This window comes from Hylaeus anthracinus, unplaced genomic scaffold (genome assembly GCF_026225885.1).
Source record: "Hylaeus anthracinus isolate JK02 unplaced genomic scaffold, UHH_iyHylAnth1.0_haploid 5, whole genome shotgun sequence".
Classification (NCBI taxonomy): domain Eukaryota; kingdom Metazoa; phylum Arthropoda; class Insecta; order Hymenoptera; family Colletidae; genus Hylaeus; species Hylaeus anthracinus.
In genome coordinates, this window is record NW_026535322.1 from 1,713,440 (window position 1) to 1,731,611 (window position 18,172).

Consider the following 18,172-nt stretch of genomic DNA (forward strand, 5'->3'; position numbering starts at 1 on the left):
CCGAGTTAATTCACTCTGACAAGCGCGATGTCGACGGCTGCGAAGCTGCCGCGCGCTTGTCCTCTCGCGCGAATCGATTCGCAATTATCCCTATCTCTCGTGCTGGGACGTCGCGATTCCGCCGGAGGTGTTAGGTCCTAGTTCGCCTACGACTTTTTCGGGATCTTTCGTTTAAAGCGCTAACAGAGGCCTTCGACGATCGAAACTGTACGAGCGACGCTACTAATCGCCAACTGCTTTTACAGATTTTTCTTACCAAGTACAACGCCAACAAGTTTCAAAGACAATCGTCGGAGTTGCCGTCAGTTTTAATCTACTTAAACACACCGTTACTTGAACAGAGTCTTCTCGTTCCACCAATCTCTCTCGAGCTCGGCAATTCTTCCCAGCGGTCGAGAACGGATTCCGTCTGGTATTCTGACGCGATTCGCCGTGTACCTAATTCCTTCCTCCGCAAACTCGCGAACAGGAGATCCTCGAGGACAAAGGATCTCAAAGACATTGCTCGATCCACCGCGAAGTCCGTGTCTGAAGCGTAGGAGGACTCTCTCGCCGGACGACAAAGAATCCACGGAAAACGGACTGGCTAATCTCGTGAAAGCCAAGCAAACGACGCGAAAAGAAGGCGAAACCTTTGGATAGAGACACGGAGTCGCTCTCCGACGACAAGACAACGCGGAAGCAACGCGTTCCAGATTACGTTTCCCCCGCCAGAAGAGGGGGGGGGGGGGGGCTTTTGACGCAGCTCGAGTTCTCGACACACTTCCCAAGCGTTCGTTAACAATATATCGTCGCCTGCCAGTACGGACGGAAACTTACACGCCGCAACTCGCGAGCGGATTCGAGCCACCGGCTCGAGAAACACACCCCCCCCCCCCTCCTCCGCCCGCCCGGGCTGAAAGAAAGATGGCGGCGCAGTTTTGTGCGAGCCTCGATACACCGAAAACCAAGTGGAAAGCGGAACGGCGAGACGGCGGAAGGGTGGCTCGCTCCTGGAAAAACTGGGAGGCGAAACAAGGACGGGGCCGAGCTGTCCTTAAACGTACAATCGCGTGTATCCCTCCTCCGCTGGCCTCCTCCGCGCGCGCATTCATCGGCGAAATGTCGTTTCTCATCGCGCCGTTACATCGTTGAATGAATTCCGCGAAAGAATCCGTGCGGCACGGCAGCCAGCCCCATTGTTTCCGGGCTCTTTGAATCCCGTTGCGCCAGGCACGATTTTCGTTCCGTTTCTTATTCTCTTGGCTCCCTTTTCTCCATCCTCCCCCGTCCTTGGCCGCCTCTTTATCTTTGACCGTGTTTCCTACGGCGCGAGCTTTACCAGGAATTCTCTAAGCAATTCGTCCCGATTACCGCCTTCATTGGGCATGGATGGCGTATTTTTTTTTAATTTTGTTTTTTTTTTTTTTTTTTTTTTTTATCGGAATATCCGAGCACTTCGGTACGGAGCACTGTCGACGATGCGTACGTATTTTCAGAGCTGGATCAACGGTTCAGATATTCATACGATGCGTGTTCCGTGTTCCTGTCCTGCTAAAGGAAAGAGAAGGATTCACTTTCGGACAAGTTAATTGTGAAAATGTCCACGTGTCGAATATTTGTGCATCCGCGCGAGCATTGTCGCGAACAAAACGAAGACGATCCCTCGACACCGGGCTATATTTCTCGCATCGGTCTCGATTTATCACCCGTGCCGGCCAGCCGACGTTTCGGAAGTCTGATCATCCTGATCGAGTGGATCCAATCGCGTCCCCGGCGACAGCGGACCGCGAGCATTGAATCAACAGCTCGTTTGCTTTATTGAATTCCGACAATATTGCGGGGACATGGAGTGACAGATAGCCGTATCGACGCACGAGCCATGGAAAGTGGATCCAATGGCTACTCCGAAATTAATAGGGAACGCATTAGATTGTGTAACTCACCATGGTATAGACGTCCGAGCGGGGATGATTAGAATCGATCTCGCAATCAATCCGTGAAAAGCTTTGTTTAACTTCCGAAGTTCGACGAGTTTATTTATCAAACATAACAAGATTCGAAATTCAATTTGAAGCTAGATGCGTTATTAAGCATAGGTCTGAAATGGCCGCGGTATTTCTGAACCTTCGGAAAGCTAACGAGATGTAAACGTGGTAGTTCGTGTCAATCTTTGAGCGACGTCAGTCGTTTCCTTGTCGTGTAAAGGGATCGCGCCGAGGAATCGGTTGACCGGCGGTGCACCAGGTCTCCCACGACGTACGTCGATGCCCCGAGGGTAATCCCAACATACCACGAGTTAGCATGACGTAACGATCGTGGCAGGAAACGTGTGGAGTTGCGCAAGATCCCCGCCGCGCGGGTTTCTATCTTTTCCCGTGGATTGCCTCGACTGCAGACGCCTAGACGTGCGAGGGGCAAAAGGAAGATTGCACCCCCAGGTGCCGTCCGGGGGTTACTGCAGGGAAATGCACTTCTCTGCATCTAACCGAGCACTCAGCCGTGCGTACCTTCTTCCGTGTACCTTTCTACGTACGACCATTCGCGATCAAAGTTCCACGAATGTCTTTTCCCTCGCAGCGCCGCTTTAGAATTCCGCGGCGTTTTGTGAAAGGAAAGCATTCGGGGCTGTCGTCGCCGGAGGTGGATTTCTTGTTTAGATAACCTGGCCTGTTTACGTACCAATATAGAGACGAAGCCCTCGAAAAGCTGCAGCCTCTCCGCGGTTCCTCCGGTTCGGTCAGATCTAGATGCGACGCGTTGACGAGTTTAGTACTAGATTGGCGGGGATCCTCGAGGGTGGCGGAACGCGGAGGGATTAGAGAGACGGAGGGTTGAGGATACGATGAGAGTACGCGGGTTTCGTGTGATAAAGGAACGAGATTAACATTCGCAATAACTTTAATTTTGTCTTATAATAGTTTTCCAGTAGAAACATGTGAGAGCTAATACATTCGTTCAAATAATTGCAAGTGTACAATTCGATTTAAAAGTTCCATATAAAATTTGAAACTTAGGACATTTAAGGGTTAATCCTGTTAATCATTCGACGGAAATTCACGGGTCTTATCCATAATTCAACCGGATTTCAAGTATCGATCGAGTCCCGTCGCTTTAAATAAGGAGCAAAGTTCATCGGCGCGTAATTTAGTAATGCGTTTTTTGTTTGTCACGCGAGCGACGATAATAAACCGAGTGTGTCGTGACGTTCGTCGGTCATTAGTCATCGACGGCAAAGACCGCAGGGCGGGACCGCTTCCTCGCCGATCGAAAAATCCAGATAAACCCTGACAGTTTAATCAAACATTATGTTTTCATTCTGCACGCCCGCGGCGTAACTCGCCCGCGCGCGCCTCTGATTGCATGACCGTAATTTATCTTAAATGCCCGCTCGTGACGAGTAACACCGCGCTAGCCGTGCGCGCCATTTGTTACCATTATCCCGTTTACCAAACAAAAGAGAAAAGAACATCGCAATTTTTCTTCCACCCTTGTCTGCTTGTCTATCTATCCCTCTTTTCCGAAACAAATTTCGAACCACCTCCATCCCGCGAACCCTAATCGTGCTTCTAGTTCGCGCCTTTGATACAGGAAGGGTAGCTTCGATGAAAACCAAGTTGAAACAGGTGATCCGTGGCCTTAGTAAATCTCAAATAAAAAATAGCTCAGTTTCACGTATTCGATAGATTGACTCGCGCAACTCTCAAATGAAGCGCCCAATCACGTTCCCGTTGTTTTCTACCCGGCGAATATCGGATGCTGATCAACGATGCGTACGCGAGCAATTATTTTAGCAGGCGATACCGTCGAAAATTGAATCGAGGGCCAAATATAAAATTTTAACAGGCAATCGAATGCACGACAACCGCGCAACACCGGGAACGGAAAGGAATCGCCGCTAATAAACGCTCATCGATATTCAGCGGCGCATTTTTCCGCAATTATTGCTGCTCGAGTATCCCCGACGTCGGTCGCGAACCGGGAATATCAAATATTTCGCCGTTTTAACTCCGCTCGGGTTTTCGCATAAACATCGGTAATTAATTTTCCTTGGAAAACGATTTCACCGAGTTTTCGACCACGTGCATTCGCTCCAATTTCCGCGCTACAGTGAATTAACCGGCCTACAAAAATGTACCGGCAGCTTTCTACGATAGGAGAAAGATTGAAGGGGGTGAGGGGACCGTGGCTTTTCAATGTGAAACACGATTCGCGGACGGGAGTGTTTGTCGGGTGGAATGCTTTCCTTGAAAGGACTCTTCTTCCTCGAGGTTTGGTTCGTTCTGGGAAAATTAGCGTCGACGGTGATGGTTTTTCATTAACGAAGGCAGCCGCGCCCTACACCCGCCTCTTCTGACGGCCCTTGGACGAGAAATGGTGAATTTCATCGAGAGAAATCGACCGTCTCGTACACGGTGAACCAGGGAACTTGTTCACACTGATTACTTTTCCCGCCTAGGAATTCGTAGTTCGTCGAGGAGCCACAGACGCGATCGCGGTGTGTTTCTCAGGGGAACTTGATACGTTCGTTAGCTTTAACGAGGGAACAATAGACATTTTTGACCCTCGAGCTCTTTTCAGAATGTCACAAAGGCTATATATTAAAATAATACTGCTTTTATAATTATGTATATTTAATATACCCTTCAGTAAAGGGAGAATGGAGAGGATCGTGAAACACATTTTACGCGCAAGTCGATCACAGTGCTTCACTCTCGATGGTCGAGACCGATAAACAAGCGAATATTTAAACGCGAAACGAGCAGGAAGCAACGTTTTCAAATACAGGGAACCGAGCTTTGTTATCGCGAGGTATTAGAAAAAAATCGACGCTATCGTAGCGCCAGCGACAATGGTGATTCGCAATCAGTGGAATGAGTCCGTCGCTGGTCGGACAGATTAACGACCACGATAATTTCCGGTGGCGCAAGATCGATGGTCCACTCCTGTCTATCAAATCAGAAAAAAAGGCGTCTAAAAACTGTCGGGAAATGAAAAAGAAGAGATCGAATCCGGGGAAAAGACCATAATGTTCAGTCACTCGCGACACGTGTACACCGTTGTCTGTTTTTTCCCCTTCGAGCTTGCTCCTAGCCGTTTTCGTCGTTTTTGCGAGCCAGGGAGAGCAAAAAGCAGCTGCACGAAAACGCAGAGACGGTCGATTCGATCACAGATAAGATTTCCTAGCGGACTTTCTTGGCGCCACAGCGTGGGTTGAAATTTCTAAATAGAAGGATCGCACGCGATCGAGGACGAAAGAGATCCCTGAAAAGGGCTCCAAACCTTTTACTCGCGAGAAATGCTCAAACGAATAAAATAAAATAAAAAAAAAAAAATAAAAAAAAAAGATATAAACAATATCCGAGTCTCGACAAAGTAACCAAAACTCTGCGCTATTCCTGAAGGACGAATTCGACCGTTCAGAGGAAATGACAGGGAACGTGGTCACCGAAACGACGTTTTTGTCGGGTGAAACCATTGGTCTGGAACACGACTCAGCCGTGAAAAATTCGCGCATCGGGTCTGCTCGCGTTCACGCGGGACGATAAATAAGCGAACAAGCCCGGCGCTTGTTTTTCTACGGCGCTCGTTAAAAACGAGAGCACCCTTGATAATTAAACCGTTGCTTTGCGAGCTGGAGCTAATTAACGACGCGGTACAAATGGAGTCGTACAAAAAGTAACGTTGCCTTTGAGAATGATCGATACCAGTTGTCCTCTAGGTTCCAGTCGCTCAACTCGCGTAACTCTTCTTGTTTTTTTTAAAGGCAACGTTTCTTCAACGTCGAGCTGTCAAAATTGTTCAAATAATAAACACGTTGATATTTTTTAAAATTTGCACGATCGCGGTTACAGCAACCCTGTGGTGTAGCACCTGCGATATTTCAACAAATAGCTGACGGAGTATTGCGAGATTTATGCAAAGGGTTCGACGTCTCTTCGACGCGCGAGACCAGTGATGTAAGCGGTTCGGCGGCAATTATTGCTCGTAGGACTCGCGGCTGTTGGCGCCAAGTTTGACGAAGTTTGTATCGCGTGAATCCACAACCGGGCGTAGGTGGTAGAACGAAGGGCCGCGAAGGTCTCGTCGAGACGAAGGATCGCAGCGGGTGCTGTGTTTCGCTCGTGACGGAGTTTCTCGAGGTTGCTCAACATCCTCGTCCGTGGGCAACCGTATTCTCGACGTGCCACCACAGACTACACGGAACAGTCGTTGCATAATATTATTTCTACGTTTCGAGCTGCTTCGACTCGACAAAGTTCGAACATCGCACGTGGGGCATCGAATAAAAGTTTCGTTGGTTATTAACGGAATCGCGAAGGTACAAAGATTCCTCTGATTCGTCGACAAACGTAAGTAGTTAGGAAGCACTGGTGCGCACGTTATGTTTCCACCGAGACATCAGAGGATCGTGCATTTCGCTCTTCTTACGAGTTCCGTACCTCTTTCGCTGACACCCCGAAAATTTCGCTCTGGCGAGCGTGTATAATGCGTCGCCCGGTCTGGAAAGTAGTATAAGCAAGTAGTATGAGCGGTGTATACTCAGACTGAGTGCGCGGCTTCGCTACAACGGAGCGGGTGGTTTATCCAGCTTGAGCGTCGCGACGACGGGCCTCGCGAAATCGCGAGACAGTCGCTGAGTTTCCACGGGGGTGCGTCTTCTTCCTCGAAACAATGTCGCCAACACCGCGGATGCAACCATCTCCTGAGAGTTTATTCGCTACGAATACTCGCCGAGTGTTTTGTATGACTGTTTACCATGGAAAATTCACGGTATGGGTGATATTCTTTCCCTTTCGTCGCTCGTTTCTTACCGCACTGCCAAGCAATTGTGTTTACGAGGGAAGAAGGTAGCTTTACGAGATAGAGCGTTCAGGACGAGTCACGCGGATAACTGATTTGTTTTTGTTGAATAAATATTGGTACCCTCTATGTCTATTGAAGAAATTTTTGAACATAGGAAACAATGTCCAGGCAACGCAACAAAAGTAGGTTAAAATCAACGTGAAACAGGTTGAGTGCTTCCTTCGTCCATCGTGATTTAAGTACCTTACCTCGCCAACGGCAAACTTTTGTGCGTTCGTCGTCATAAACCGGATCGCAGCGAAATCCTAACAGACTTAGAAATGGGGTTGCTTCTTTTAAAGCCTTTAAAAAGGCCAAGGGAGATGAAAAACACAACTTCTAAAGAGGATCGTAAGTCAGGAACGAGAGGGCTGCGGCGAAACACTTTTCTGTTCGCAGTAATCTCAAACACGTATAGTTCAAGTTAAATGAGACCCTTGGAACTCGGTTTGACGTCGATCCTTTTCAACCCTCCGTAATCCTGTTCCTCGAAAAAAACATCAGATGCCACCAACTACTAACTGGAGTGTAAGCTAAACGATAGTCCAATCTCTTGGAATAATCTCCATTGCTCATTTTCCGAGATTTAACCATCACCGGACTCGCCGTGGATCGGACATCCGTTCTTGTCACCTTCCGCAGTGTTACTTCTTCCAGATAACCCTTGCAGCCAAGCTGTAAGCTTAAACGATACCCCGATTCCCTGGTCTTAGCCCTACTCTTCCTCCTCTACGTTCAGGCCACTAGTCGAGGAATCTTATTAAACTTGTTGAGCTATACAACCGGCTCGGTCTGTCTTTAATTAATTCCGTCAGAACGGCGAGCTCTTTACCCATGATACGGCCTGGTGCCCCTTAAAGAAACAATGCCTCGAAAGGCAGCATCCAGCTGCAATAGCATCTGCGAGGCTCAACGACGCAACGAAGAACGGCTTACCTTCCGCTCGTAATTGCCACTATTTCGTCGTACCGTCGCGTCGTCCTTTTGCCCGTCCTCCTAATTGTCTCCGTTTCTCGTCTCTTCGCCTCACACCATTAAGCGTAACTTCGAACTATCGTTATCGTACTGATCAACGCTCAACGCTGACTTTCGCGAGAGTGATCCCATCGTGAGCGATTAAAAAGCAAAATCTTACAGCTTACGAACGAATCCGTCCCGCTATCACAGTTTTTACAAATCCATGTGTCCCGTTCGCGAGCGCTAGGGAAAGACGCGCTGGAAAGCGACTCTTTTCCTCGACACTCGACTGCATCCCGCGCGCCCCAGGTGTTTGACCGCTCGAGGATTTTCTCCGCGGATCTTGAGCACGAAACCTCAGCGTTAGCGCGACTCGCGAGAAACACGAGCGAATCTTCTCGTTTATAGAACGGAGTTACTCTCCGCCCTTTATGGGTCGAGGATTTTTCAGAATGTCGATATAAAAGTGAAAATCATGCGTCCTCCGAGGACTAGAACGATCAGAAGATGTGTTTTCGGCACGATATGTCGGTCGCTTTTGTAGGATTTATTATTAGGTAGGATGGTAATAATAACAAAAAAAAAAAAAAAAATGGTCGCCAAATGTAGGTATACGTACAAGCCCGCAGTAAACTGCTTCGGAGAGTATAGCCGACGGACATGCTACGCGACAAACATCGAAACCCAAACGAAAAAGGCCAGATGGCAGGAATACTAATAACAGCGGGCGCAACGAGTTAACAACGTGGCACCCACGCGACGTACGTGTTTGCAGCGTCGTTGAGAATGTTCATTACGCGGAGAGTTCCTCGTGGCCTGGTCCCCATAATTTCATTGATCTCTCGAGGTGGCAGAACACGGCTCCTGAGCGTAAGTCAGCTGTTTCGCGGGGTAAACGACGCGGAACGCGCGTTATTGTATCAAGTTGCACCTCCGCGGCCGTAAAGCGTGCCGTAGCGACTGCAATGGCAATTGTTAGAACATAGCTTGGCTGAGGGAGACCTGAGAGCGGGGCACGAAGCATTCGGGACCGTAGTAAAAGTTTGTGGTAAATGTTATTGCAGTCTAGCCGCGCCGGTACGCTCTTTCGAGTAACTCTAGGCTTATAAACGTTACCACAATCTGTTACCGCAATCGAGCGCTAACCATGGAGGAACAGAAGTCACGGTCGTCGACGTCGAGGGGCGTTGTGGCATTCGTAGAAATAAAAGCCCTCCGCGAAAGACCCACCGCGTCCAAAAGACGTTTCCCTGTCGAAGTAAGTCGAAGTTGCGGTCGCGGAAGCTATTAAGTTGGCTATTCTTAACTTTTCGAACACTGTTTAGTCTTACTTGACTTCTGGGTTCTCGAGCCCTTGTAACGGAATGAATTTGATTTATTATTTTATCGTTTATTGTTATAGCGTCGTTACAGTATCCTATGTCTCGTTTCCATTCACCGTCTAAATTACGTTTCTTCGGTGATCGTTCGTGCTTCGAATGCGAGCGCGGTGAATCGCCGCGTAAATCGGGACACAGGTCCATCGTTCCAGGATTTACGACACAGTCGAACGCACACGCGTGTGTACCGAAACGGGCAACCGACCCGCCATCAGCAGATCAGGGCTATATGAAACCCTGACGTGGCTGGCAGGGTAGTAATTGTCGCCCTTTGTCCTTCATACGTGCTCGCAGGCACCAACGCTGGTGGACAACCGCAAGCTTTCCGGTTCAAGCTGGACTGCGCCTGCATTATCGCATCGGGTGTTTAATCCTTGGTTCATCATCCCCCCTTCGCGGCCTCCGAACAAGCCTCTACTTATTTTGCGGAGTAACGGGGTATGCTCGAGCCTCGACGCCAGCTCTTGGTCGCGGCGAGAAGGACTCGAACGGTTTTCTACCGCGTCGGGTATTTTTCCTAGGATCGAGAGGAATTTCCTGGCCCTCGGCGAGCAATTCCTTCGAACGGGTCTCGGCATCGTGGCCGAAATTGCACCGGTGGTGAGTTACGTGTTCGTAACGGGTTACGAGGATCGAGTTTCGCCCGTGGGAGCATAGGCAACCACGGGGCGAAACGTGCACCGTACGTTTTTCCCGTTTAACTGTTCGCCCACGATGTGGCCCTCGGTCCAGGCATAAATACGCTGGCAACCGTCTACCAAATGTTGCAGGTATTATGAAAACCTGTAAACTAGTCGAAGTCTACCGAGGAAACGATCGATAAACTGCGATGCAAACTGCTTCGAACGTGTGGTTCCATTAGGGTTCGAAGGTCACGATGGTTGAGATTCGACGGAAAATATTATTTAACTGTGGCTGAAGAGGCGTTTAACGACTTTATCGTGACCGTAGCGAAATGCGCGTTCTTGAAAATCCGGTTCGCCAAAGATGAGGAGAAAAATGGAACAAATAGTTTTTATTTGGAAAACGAGGGACCTCCTACTTTTGCTGTAAATAAAAAAGCTTGATTTTCCGCGAACAATGGCGCCCAGCCGAGAAGTCGCAGGTGGCGTGTCGGGTCCGTGACGCGTGGAACGCGGTCCGCTATTTTTTCACGGCTCGCGGGCGACGATTCCGCCGCAACAGCACGCGCCAATGGAGTTATGACAACAACTGGCCGGCGATGTATCGGCAGGTGTTCGCCAACCGATCGATGGCCGGAAATCCCAGCTACCGTGGCTGAACGAAACGCGGCGATCGCTATTTTTCGCCCTCGAGCCACCCTCTGTGTATCGTCGATCGACGTGCCACGATTGAAACGCGCTCGCGACGAGGAGTCGATTCTCTGGATCCCGAATTCCCTTTGAAACTGAAACGTTTCTGCTCGCACCTCGACACAGCCGCGAAATCATTTTCCCTGAATATTCCCACTAACGCGCGCGAGATCGATGAAAAAATACAGGATGACGGTGCGTCGGAATATCGAGGAGGCGTGAATATTCAGATGGGTATTTGTACCTCGCGAGAGACCGGTGTTGAATGATCCGTTGATGCTATCCGGAGCGATCGGTGGACCGTAACGGTGTCTCGACGCTGAATTTGAGAGGTTTCAACGACTTTAACTATTCGCGAGGTTACAAGTCGCGATATATCAGACGGTTTACGTTCCTAAAGAACCGGGCCACGTAGCGGAGAGCTAAGATGGCAAGGCTACGTCTCTACGTTAGCAAGAATTAATGTATCATTAATTAGAAGAGCGCAGCTGCGCGTGCAGCATCTGGGTCAACATTTTCCTACTTAATACAATTGCTTTAATTTCCCCCTAACAACTTCATTTTATTACATCGTACACGTTACCTTGCAAGCACGAGTGGAAGTCTATACCGGTGAGCCGAAATTGCCTCTGGATGGAACTCGAATTCGATAATCAGAAACTTTTGGAGTTCTTCGCGGTACTCCTCGCAATAAAATATAGACGTAGATTTAAAATACGACGAGAATGACTTACTCGTTTCCGGAATTCTCGTATCGTGATCGACTAGAAGCTGGGCCGCCAACGAGGCCCTGTGTCCGGAAGTACTCTCAGCTACGCACTCGTATCTCCCACTGTCCTCGGGTTTGGCGGAGGATATCACAACTTTCGATCTCCGCCTGCAAGCAGATAAGGCTTCTGTTAAAATAGGATCATGCAAAGGATTAAGAGTTCGAGAATCGCGATGTTGAACCGCGACTCGCATCCCGGGGCGGCTCGTTTTCATGCAAAACAACCCCTTCGACGCACAATCGCAATCGAAACGCGACCGAAACCGGATTAGTTCGTTTATTATCTTTTCCAAGAGTACGCGGTTTTCGAGGCGTATCCCGAGCTCCCGTGTACCCTCGTCTGGTCCCAGGAGAAGATTTCGCAAAGTTTGGGCAAACAGGAAGTTTTGCCCGCGCTCTGGGGGATCCGAATACCCTATCCACGTCGTGTGCTTGCGCGCTGGTTTAGAACGGCCTGAAATTTCTGGACTTCTATCCGTAGTAGGGGAACAGAGGCGAGCGGTGGGGGAGGGCGGCAGAAACTCGTTTTTCCGTATGAAGAAGCCGGAAACTTGTGCAGGGAGCTCTTCGAAGTTGGCCCGTGAGACGACGGGAAATTTAATAACTTTAGGAACGCCGCGGATTACCGACAGCGGAATTTCAGCGTAACGCAAATATCGATGGCGATCGATGCCGACCCCCGCGTAGTTTCTCTCGTTCGTTCTCTGGTTTATCTGGGGCACACGCTTGGGAAACGAAGTTGAAGAAACTAGTTACGCACGGGCGTATTCTTTGTCACGCAGCGATTGTCTAAGGCGGTGTACTCTTTTGGTGATTTCGTTACGAATTGAGACGTTTTATGGAGTTACTCGATTCGTACAATAGACGGCTCAATTATAACGACGAATAGATGAGGCTCGAGGATCTAGGGGTTTGCTGGATTAGGTCACAGGCTGCGCGGGATGTTCTCCTCCATCGTATCTCATGATCAGAATCTTAACATGGATTCTGGGGGTTGAACGAATTCTTGGGCGTCAACGGAGATCACTGACGCTCTTGGCCTATAATCCATCATCGATTGCTCGTCGGGTAGCATGTCACAGCGAGCTGATTTCCAAGCTTGGTACGCGCAATTCTGAATTCCCCGATAAAATGAAACGGATGACGCCTCTGTCGACTGATTTCGACCATGTCGGGGTGATGATTAACGAAACGCGTGGGCGCAAATAGCGAATCGGATCGAAAGCAATTTCGACGACGCCTGAACGCTCGGGATAACTCCCGGGGATCCAAAATCAATGTTACCAGCCGCCGTTCGGTTGTTAAGAGGATATCTAGCGTTATCTTCTACGGTGCACATACAGTCAGTCCCATATACGTATGGGACTGATATACGTATATATGTTCGTAGCCTCTACGACTATCGAAGAAATTTTATCAAATTAAATGATAGGTTTGATGACCAAATAAATTTTCTAAGGCACAGGACTGACCGTAAGTCGGACAGTTATAGATTTTACATCCGGAATGCGCGGTATTCACCCCGATAACTGGTTTTATTAACCGAGAGTTACCGGGAATGGCCGTTTACGAACATTGTCCGTCGCGGATCAAAGATTCCACTCGAGCGAAATTGAAACGAGGCTTCGCGTACACTCTTAATACCCGTGTTCGAGGCGGATCGAAGCAGAGAGAATTGAGACGTTCCTCGAAATGGCGAGGAATGGTAGGTGCTAGCACTCTTTTCAGATAGAGCTTAAAACAGGGCTGAGGAGTTAAAGGTAATGAAAGCGAAGTGGAGCATGGAATGCAATTTGCGCCGTCCGGGATTAAGTCCAAGTTTTACCTTTTACAGCCGACTTTTATTCGCTTTTTATACGGTCTCGAGCACCGGAGCGCTTTTCAACGCGTGTTTACATAAACGTATGGATGCGAGTGGTCGATACTAATAGGACGGACAAGGGTTGCTCCTCGTTGCCCTCCAGCTGCTCGCAGAGTAATTTTCTAACCGCGATAATTCCCGGTGGCCGAGGCCGGGTCACCGGGGACCCGTCGATCGTTAGATTTCGAGTGGTCCAGAGACCTCCAGAGCGTACCCGTCTGTTCATCCCCTTTAAACGATCTCGCATACACGCGTTCGCGCGCGATACGGAGATACCGACGCAACGAGAGGGAAAAACGCGGCCGTGGCGAGGAGGAGCGTCGATGGTGAGGCTGGAACGGACACAGGAAAGAGTAAAAAAGATAGTCCACCGCGTCTGGGGCGCGGCGAGGATGGAGGGGGTAGACGAGGCGAGACAGAGCGAGAAAGAGGGCGAACCACGCCGATGGGATACTGCAGGGGTTTCTAATTTGGTGCCGCGGCAAAAATCGACACTCCGTCTAGACTACCGCCACTCTTCGCTTAGCAGGCGTATATATGCCACCGCGCGAGAGAAGAAGCTTCGAGGTGAGTCGGGGTGGAGGCCGCAGAGGGGAAGAAAGAGAACCTGGTAGGCCGATGGAGAGAGATAAACCGAGATTTCTATTTATGTATTCCACCTCGTTCATGCCTCTGGCCCCGTCTTTCGCGCTCTCCTTTCATCTCGTTACGTTTTTGCGGGTTACCCTGCCACCCCCCTTCTCCTTCTGCACCCTTCTGCGCTGGGCCACACCACGTGGAACCCTTTGACTCGAGCCAAAGGGGATTGATCCGCGAGGATTTTCTAACGACTGCTCCCTACCCCTCCAACCGCTCGCGGAAAACCCTAGCAAAGTTTCCTAGCTGAGAATGCGTCTCGATGCCTGGATGATCCCGAGTTCCTCGCCGCTGGAGCTTGGTTGCTGGAGGCTTCGTTCCCGGTTCCAAGCATCCGCGATTACGCGTCCTGGAACGCCTTTTTCGGGGATGCGGTTTAGGTTGCTATTCCGGGGCCTTTCTGGCGGCGAGGCGGTTGAAAGCGCCGTGGAATCTGGGCTTTTTCGGTAATAGGTTCGCAACTGGGATGATTCTCGTTGCAACGGAGTTTGAAAAATATTTCACGCGATACTAAATTCAATAATGCACGAGACAATTTGTATATAATTTTTATATTCTATATAAGAATTGTACGCAAAAAATGGAAAACGGTAATTTGACCTGTCGTGGTAGGTTTAGTGTTAAGGTGGGGAGTGTTAGGCTGTACTATAATTATAATTTACAATGGAATCGATGGAAAATTGAAAACGTAAACATGTGTATTCGGCGGCTGGCAGTATGATTTTTTGGATTCTATCCAAAAATGTATCCAGCAATCGCCTCGTTGTTAGAAGCCTCTCGTTGTAAGAAACCTAAGGCGCGAGGGGTTAAAAAAGGCGGGTGTTCGAGCGGGAAGCCCAGGGTTTGTTGGCTCGAGGAACTCTGAAAAGCATCGGAGGAAGCTTTCGATTATGGGTGCTCCGATATTCCGCAAAGTGGTGCCACCGGCGGCAAGATTAGGCGGTAACTCTGAAGGCTTAGTCGGCCTTAGCCTTAAGAATGGATTTTACGATGATCCTAAGTGAATGCAGCCCGTCGACTTTCCCCGCGAGATAAGCGCGATCTTAAGGAGGAACTCTCGCAGGTTCCTGTTAACATTTCAATAACGTGACAGGTCTTACAGTGATTTACAATCGCCGTCCATCCTAGTGCAGGAACTTTCCAGTTTGACGCCTTTCGTTTCTCCTTTGAAAAATTGTCGGTGGGGCTGTTCAAGGGACCGAATGAAAAAAAAAGAAATTCAACGAACAGTTTGAAATCCAGTTCACAAATGCTACGTTCTTCGAACCCAACCGGATCACACCGACGTTTTTCTCTCGTCATATTTTCCCGTTCATCGTGTAACGAGCGAGACCCAATTCACGTCGGCCGCTCCATAAATCTCGCGAGCGCAATAACGTTCTCGCGTCGTGGCGTTCGCGAAATCACCGTTCAGCCCACGTATCATCTGCACCCTACTTTCTGAGCGAGAGGAAAGGCAGGGGAAAACGAGTAAACAGAGTCGATCCGCGACTACGTTAATCCAAGAGGTGATTGCTCCTAGACAACTGGTTAAATACAAAGTGCCAAGGGACGCGAAATGTAACAGATTTGTTGCCATAGTAGCACGTTTGGCAGCTCTGACTATAGGATCCTGTAATGGAAACGGCATGTCGTCGCGGGGTCGAAAAAGAGATACACGTCGCAGGGCAGCTAGGGTGGGAAGCTTCCTTCGCCCTTTCCCCTCCGAGAGCGTTCTGTTTTTCTTCCAGCCTGTAGAAGCAGTTAATGGTTTTCTTTTGGCCGGCTGCCTCGCCGCGTTAATGCTTCTGCCGCTTGAATGGAGTCTCTCTACTTCGAGTCTTCCTTCTCTGCTTTTCCCTCTCTCCAACCCCCTGCCACTTGGTCCGACGAAATTCTTCCGGGAGCGATTCTATCGACGAAAGCTAGCGCGTTTTGTATCGCGGACATCGACACGAATAACCTCTCGAGGACGCTCGACGTGGCTCCTCCATTGTCCCCTCGTCTAGCCTCCTTTTGCCCTCCCTTTCGACGCTGCACGACCTGGAACGGTCATCGAGACGTGGAAGACCCGACCTGCAGTTCTCGACGAGTCCAACATCGCCGATATTAAATAATATCTCATTGGACCGGGCAGCTGCACGAATATAAATAATGCAACATCTTTCTCGGATACGCGAAGCTTCCCTAAACGCAACAAAAATCCCTGCTCGAGCAGTTGGTACGTCTGATCGTAAGTGTAAAAAAGGAGTCTTTCTCCTTAAAATCGTACGACAAGCTTAAAACGGTTAGGAACAGACGAACGGAGAAGGACGTTGCAAACCGAGCGAAAAATTTGCCGAGTCCGTTAATCCGAGAAAGTCGTCAGCATCGAAGGTCTGATTTATGTTCGACGTTCGTCCTCCCTACAGCCGTAGCTGACGATTCGCGCTCGAACGAAGCGATCACGGTCGACTTTCGTCAGACGATGACACGGTATCGAATTACTCCGGTGTCGTCTGGAAGTAAGCCGCTGGCTTGTGGCTGATTTAACGAATCAGTTACGTCGCCGAGATACGAATAACGATGGCCAGACAACGTGACGCTTCTCGGTAACCCCCGACGGAGCATCGCGAAGAGCACCGTCGTCTAATTTTAACTGGGGACAGCTCAGTGCCGTAGCGTTTCGTTCAGTCGAGCGCGTTTTCGCGCTTCGGTCATCCCGCGTTTTCTTCCTGATGCCGGAATATATGTTCGGCATATGCGGACAACAGAAGTCTGCTCGAACGAGGGTTGGTAAAGCAAGTAAAGTTGGTAAGGTTGGCACGACCCCCTTCGGGTAATCGAGAGGTGAAATTCGCTCATTTATCCGGTGATCGCATTATCGTACTTTAAGACGCGCATAAAGTGTGTGCAAACTCTCCGCCAACTTGGGTCAATCTCGTATTTAACTCCTATCGTTGGTTGTAATCTTAATACAGAAGGGAGCGATAACGCTAAACGAGCAGCGGCCGCGTTAGCTCTGTCGTAATTCCGGCTGAGTTTTCGCTGATCAACGAATATCCACCAGGCCCAAAGGACCGTCGTGTTTCCCCCGAACGGAAGGTGAACTCCGACGTTGCGCGTCCCAATAGACTGTTCCTGAGAAATAGTCTAGATCCTGCCCCGAGGGGTTTCAACTCTTGCGGCTGCTCGTTAAGCTACACGGATTTTCCTCGCCTCGCGATGAATTCTGGGTCCCCCGTGGGCCAACATATTTCGACAAGTTCTGACCTTCGCCAACCGCCTGATCTTTGCGGTGACCCAAAACTCTCCACTTTTGATATCCCATCGAACGTTTCGGGAAACTTCCAGGCCGCGCGAACCGCCACTGAAAGGTTATCTCCAAACTCGAAAGACGAAGCGAAAGACACGCATGGAGCAATCGATGCGAGTTAGTTCTAGAATTGGAAATTGATATAGCAACAGCGGCGGCAACGACTCCTTTCGACTTATCGAATAGCGATCCAAGCCAACTGCCGGGTACTCTTTCGAATAAATCAATAAATAAATGAAACTTCTTCCATCTGTTTCGAAATGTTATTCGTGGATTCGTTGAAAGTTTCCGTTTGAATTACAAGAAACGCGTCGCAATTTTCGCTCGCAGTGGCATGAGAAGCTGGCTACCAGTGGATATTCAGTCTTTTGAGGATTTCTGCGACGACCGTAGCAAGACGAACGCCCTCTTTTGGTCAAAGGAGTTGCAAGATAAAAAACGGCTCGGATTTATGGCATCCGTTCGTTTTTCCGACCGGCCACTCGTCTGAAAGCTCCAGTTCTCACCGTCCACGGACGAATTCGTCGAAATATCTGGAGGTAGAGCTTCCGCCTAGTCGCAAGGTAGTCAAAAGCACCGTTGGTCGTACGCTCGCCAGGTTATAAATACCGTGACCCATCAATGGCACCGCTGCCACCATTCGGAGCCGCGACAGGAACGAAGAAGGTCGGATGGAGTGCCATCGTGAGCGGCTTTAATGCGTGGACTATGTAAAAAAGTGCCACTTCAGGGGGGTTCCGACCCTTTCTCTTTTGTTACCCTCTTTATATGGGTCTCCACTTCGAGACTCTCGACCGAGAATATTTTCGTTGAGAAATTGTATCGACGCGCAGTGGGTTGGAGTCAGAAAACTCTGGAAAAAGTCTCCATATCGAAGTTAAAAGAAATTTTGCGACAATCCTTAGACTCGAAAATAGTAGTCAAAAATATAGTCGATTTCGCATGGTTTCTGAATTTTTAAGAATGTAAAACGAAAGTATCGCAAATCACTCGCGTCTACGGTACGAATTTTAACAGCAAAAAGAACCCAACGCCACGTTTACGCAAAACAGTTTAGTCTGCGGTCGCGGTCGTTGATTTATCCGGCGCAATAAACAGACGCGGAAATAATGGCGTCGCGGGGGCGAGTACGGACGCTTTATTTCAATCTTGTCCCCG

At 49.3% G+C, this 18,172-nt stretch overlaps 1 protein-coding gene across 3 annotated transcripts in view; it reads right to left on the reverse strand.

The window, feature by feature from the left end:
• LOC128895924 (protein vein) overlaps nt 1-18,172 on the reverse strand; it is a 224,301-nt gene that overhangs the window by 50,750 nt on the left and 155,379 nt on the right. For all 3 annotated transcript variants that reach the window (XM_054158937.1, XM_054158936.1, XM_054158938.1), the window contains one exon: nt 11,209-11,351. In XM_054158937.1, coding sequence (XP_054014912.1) covers nt 11,209-11,351 — 143 coding nt within the window. The remainder of the gene's footprint in view (nt 1-11,208; nt 11,352-18,172) is intronic.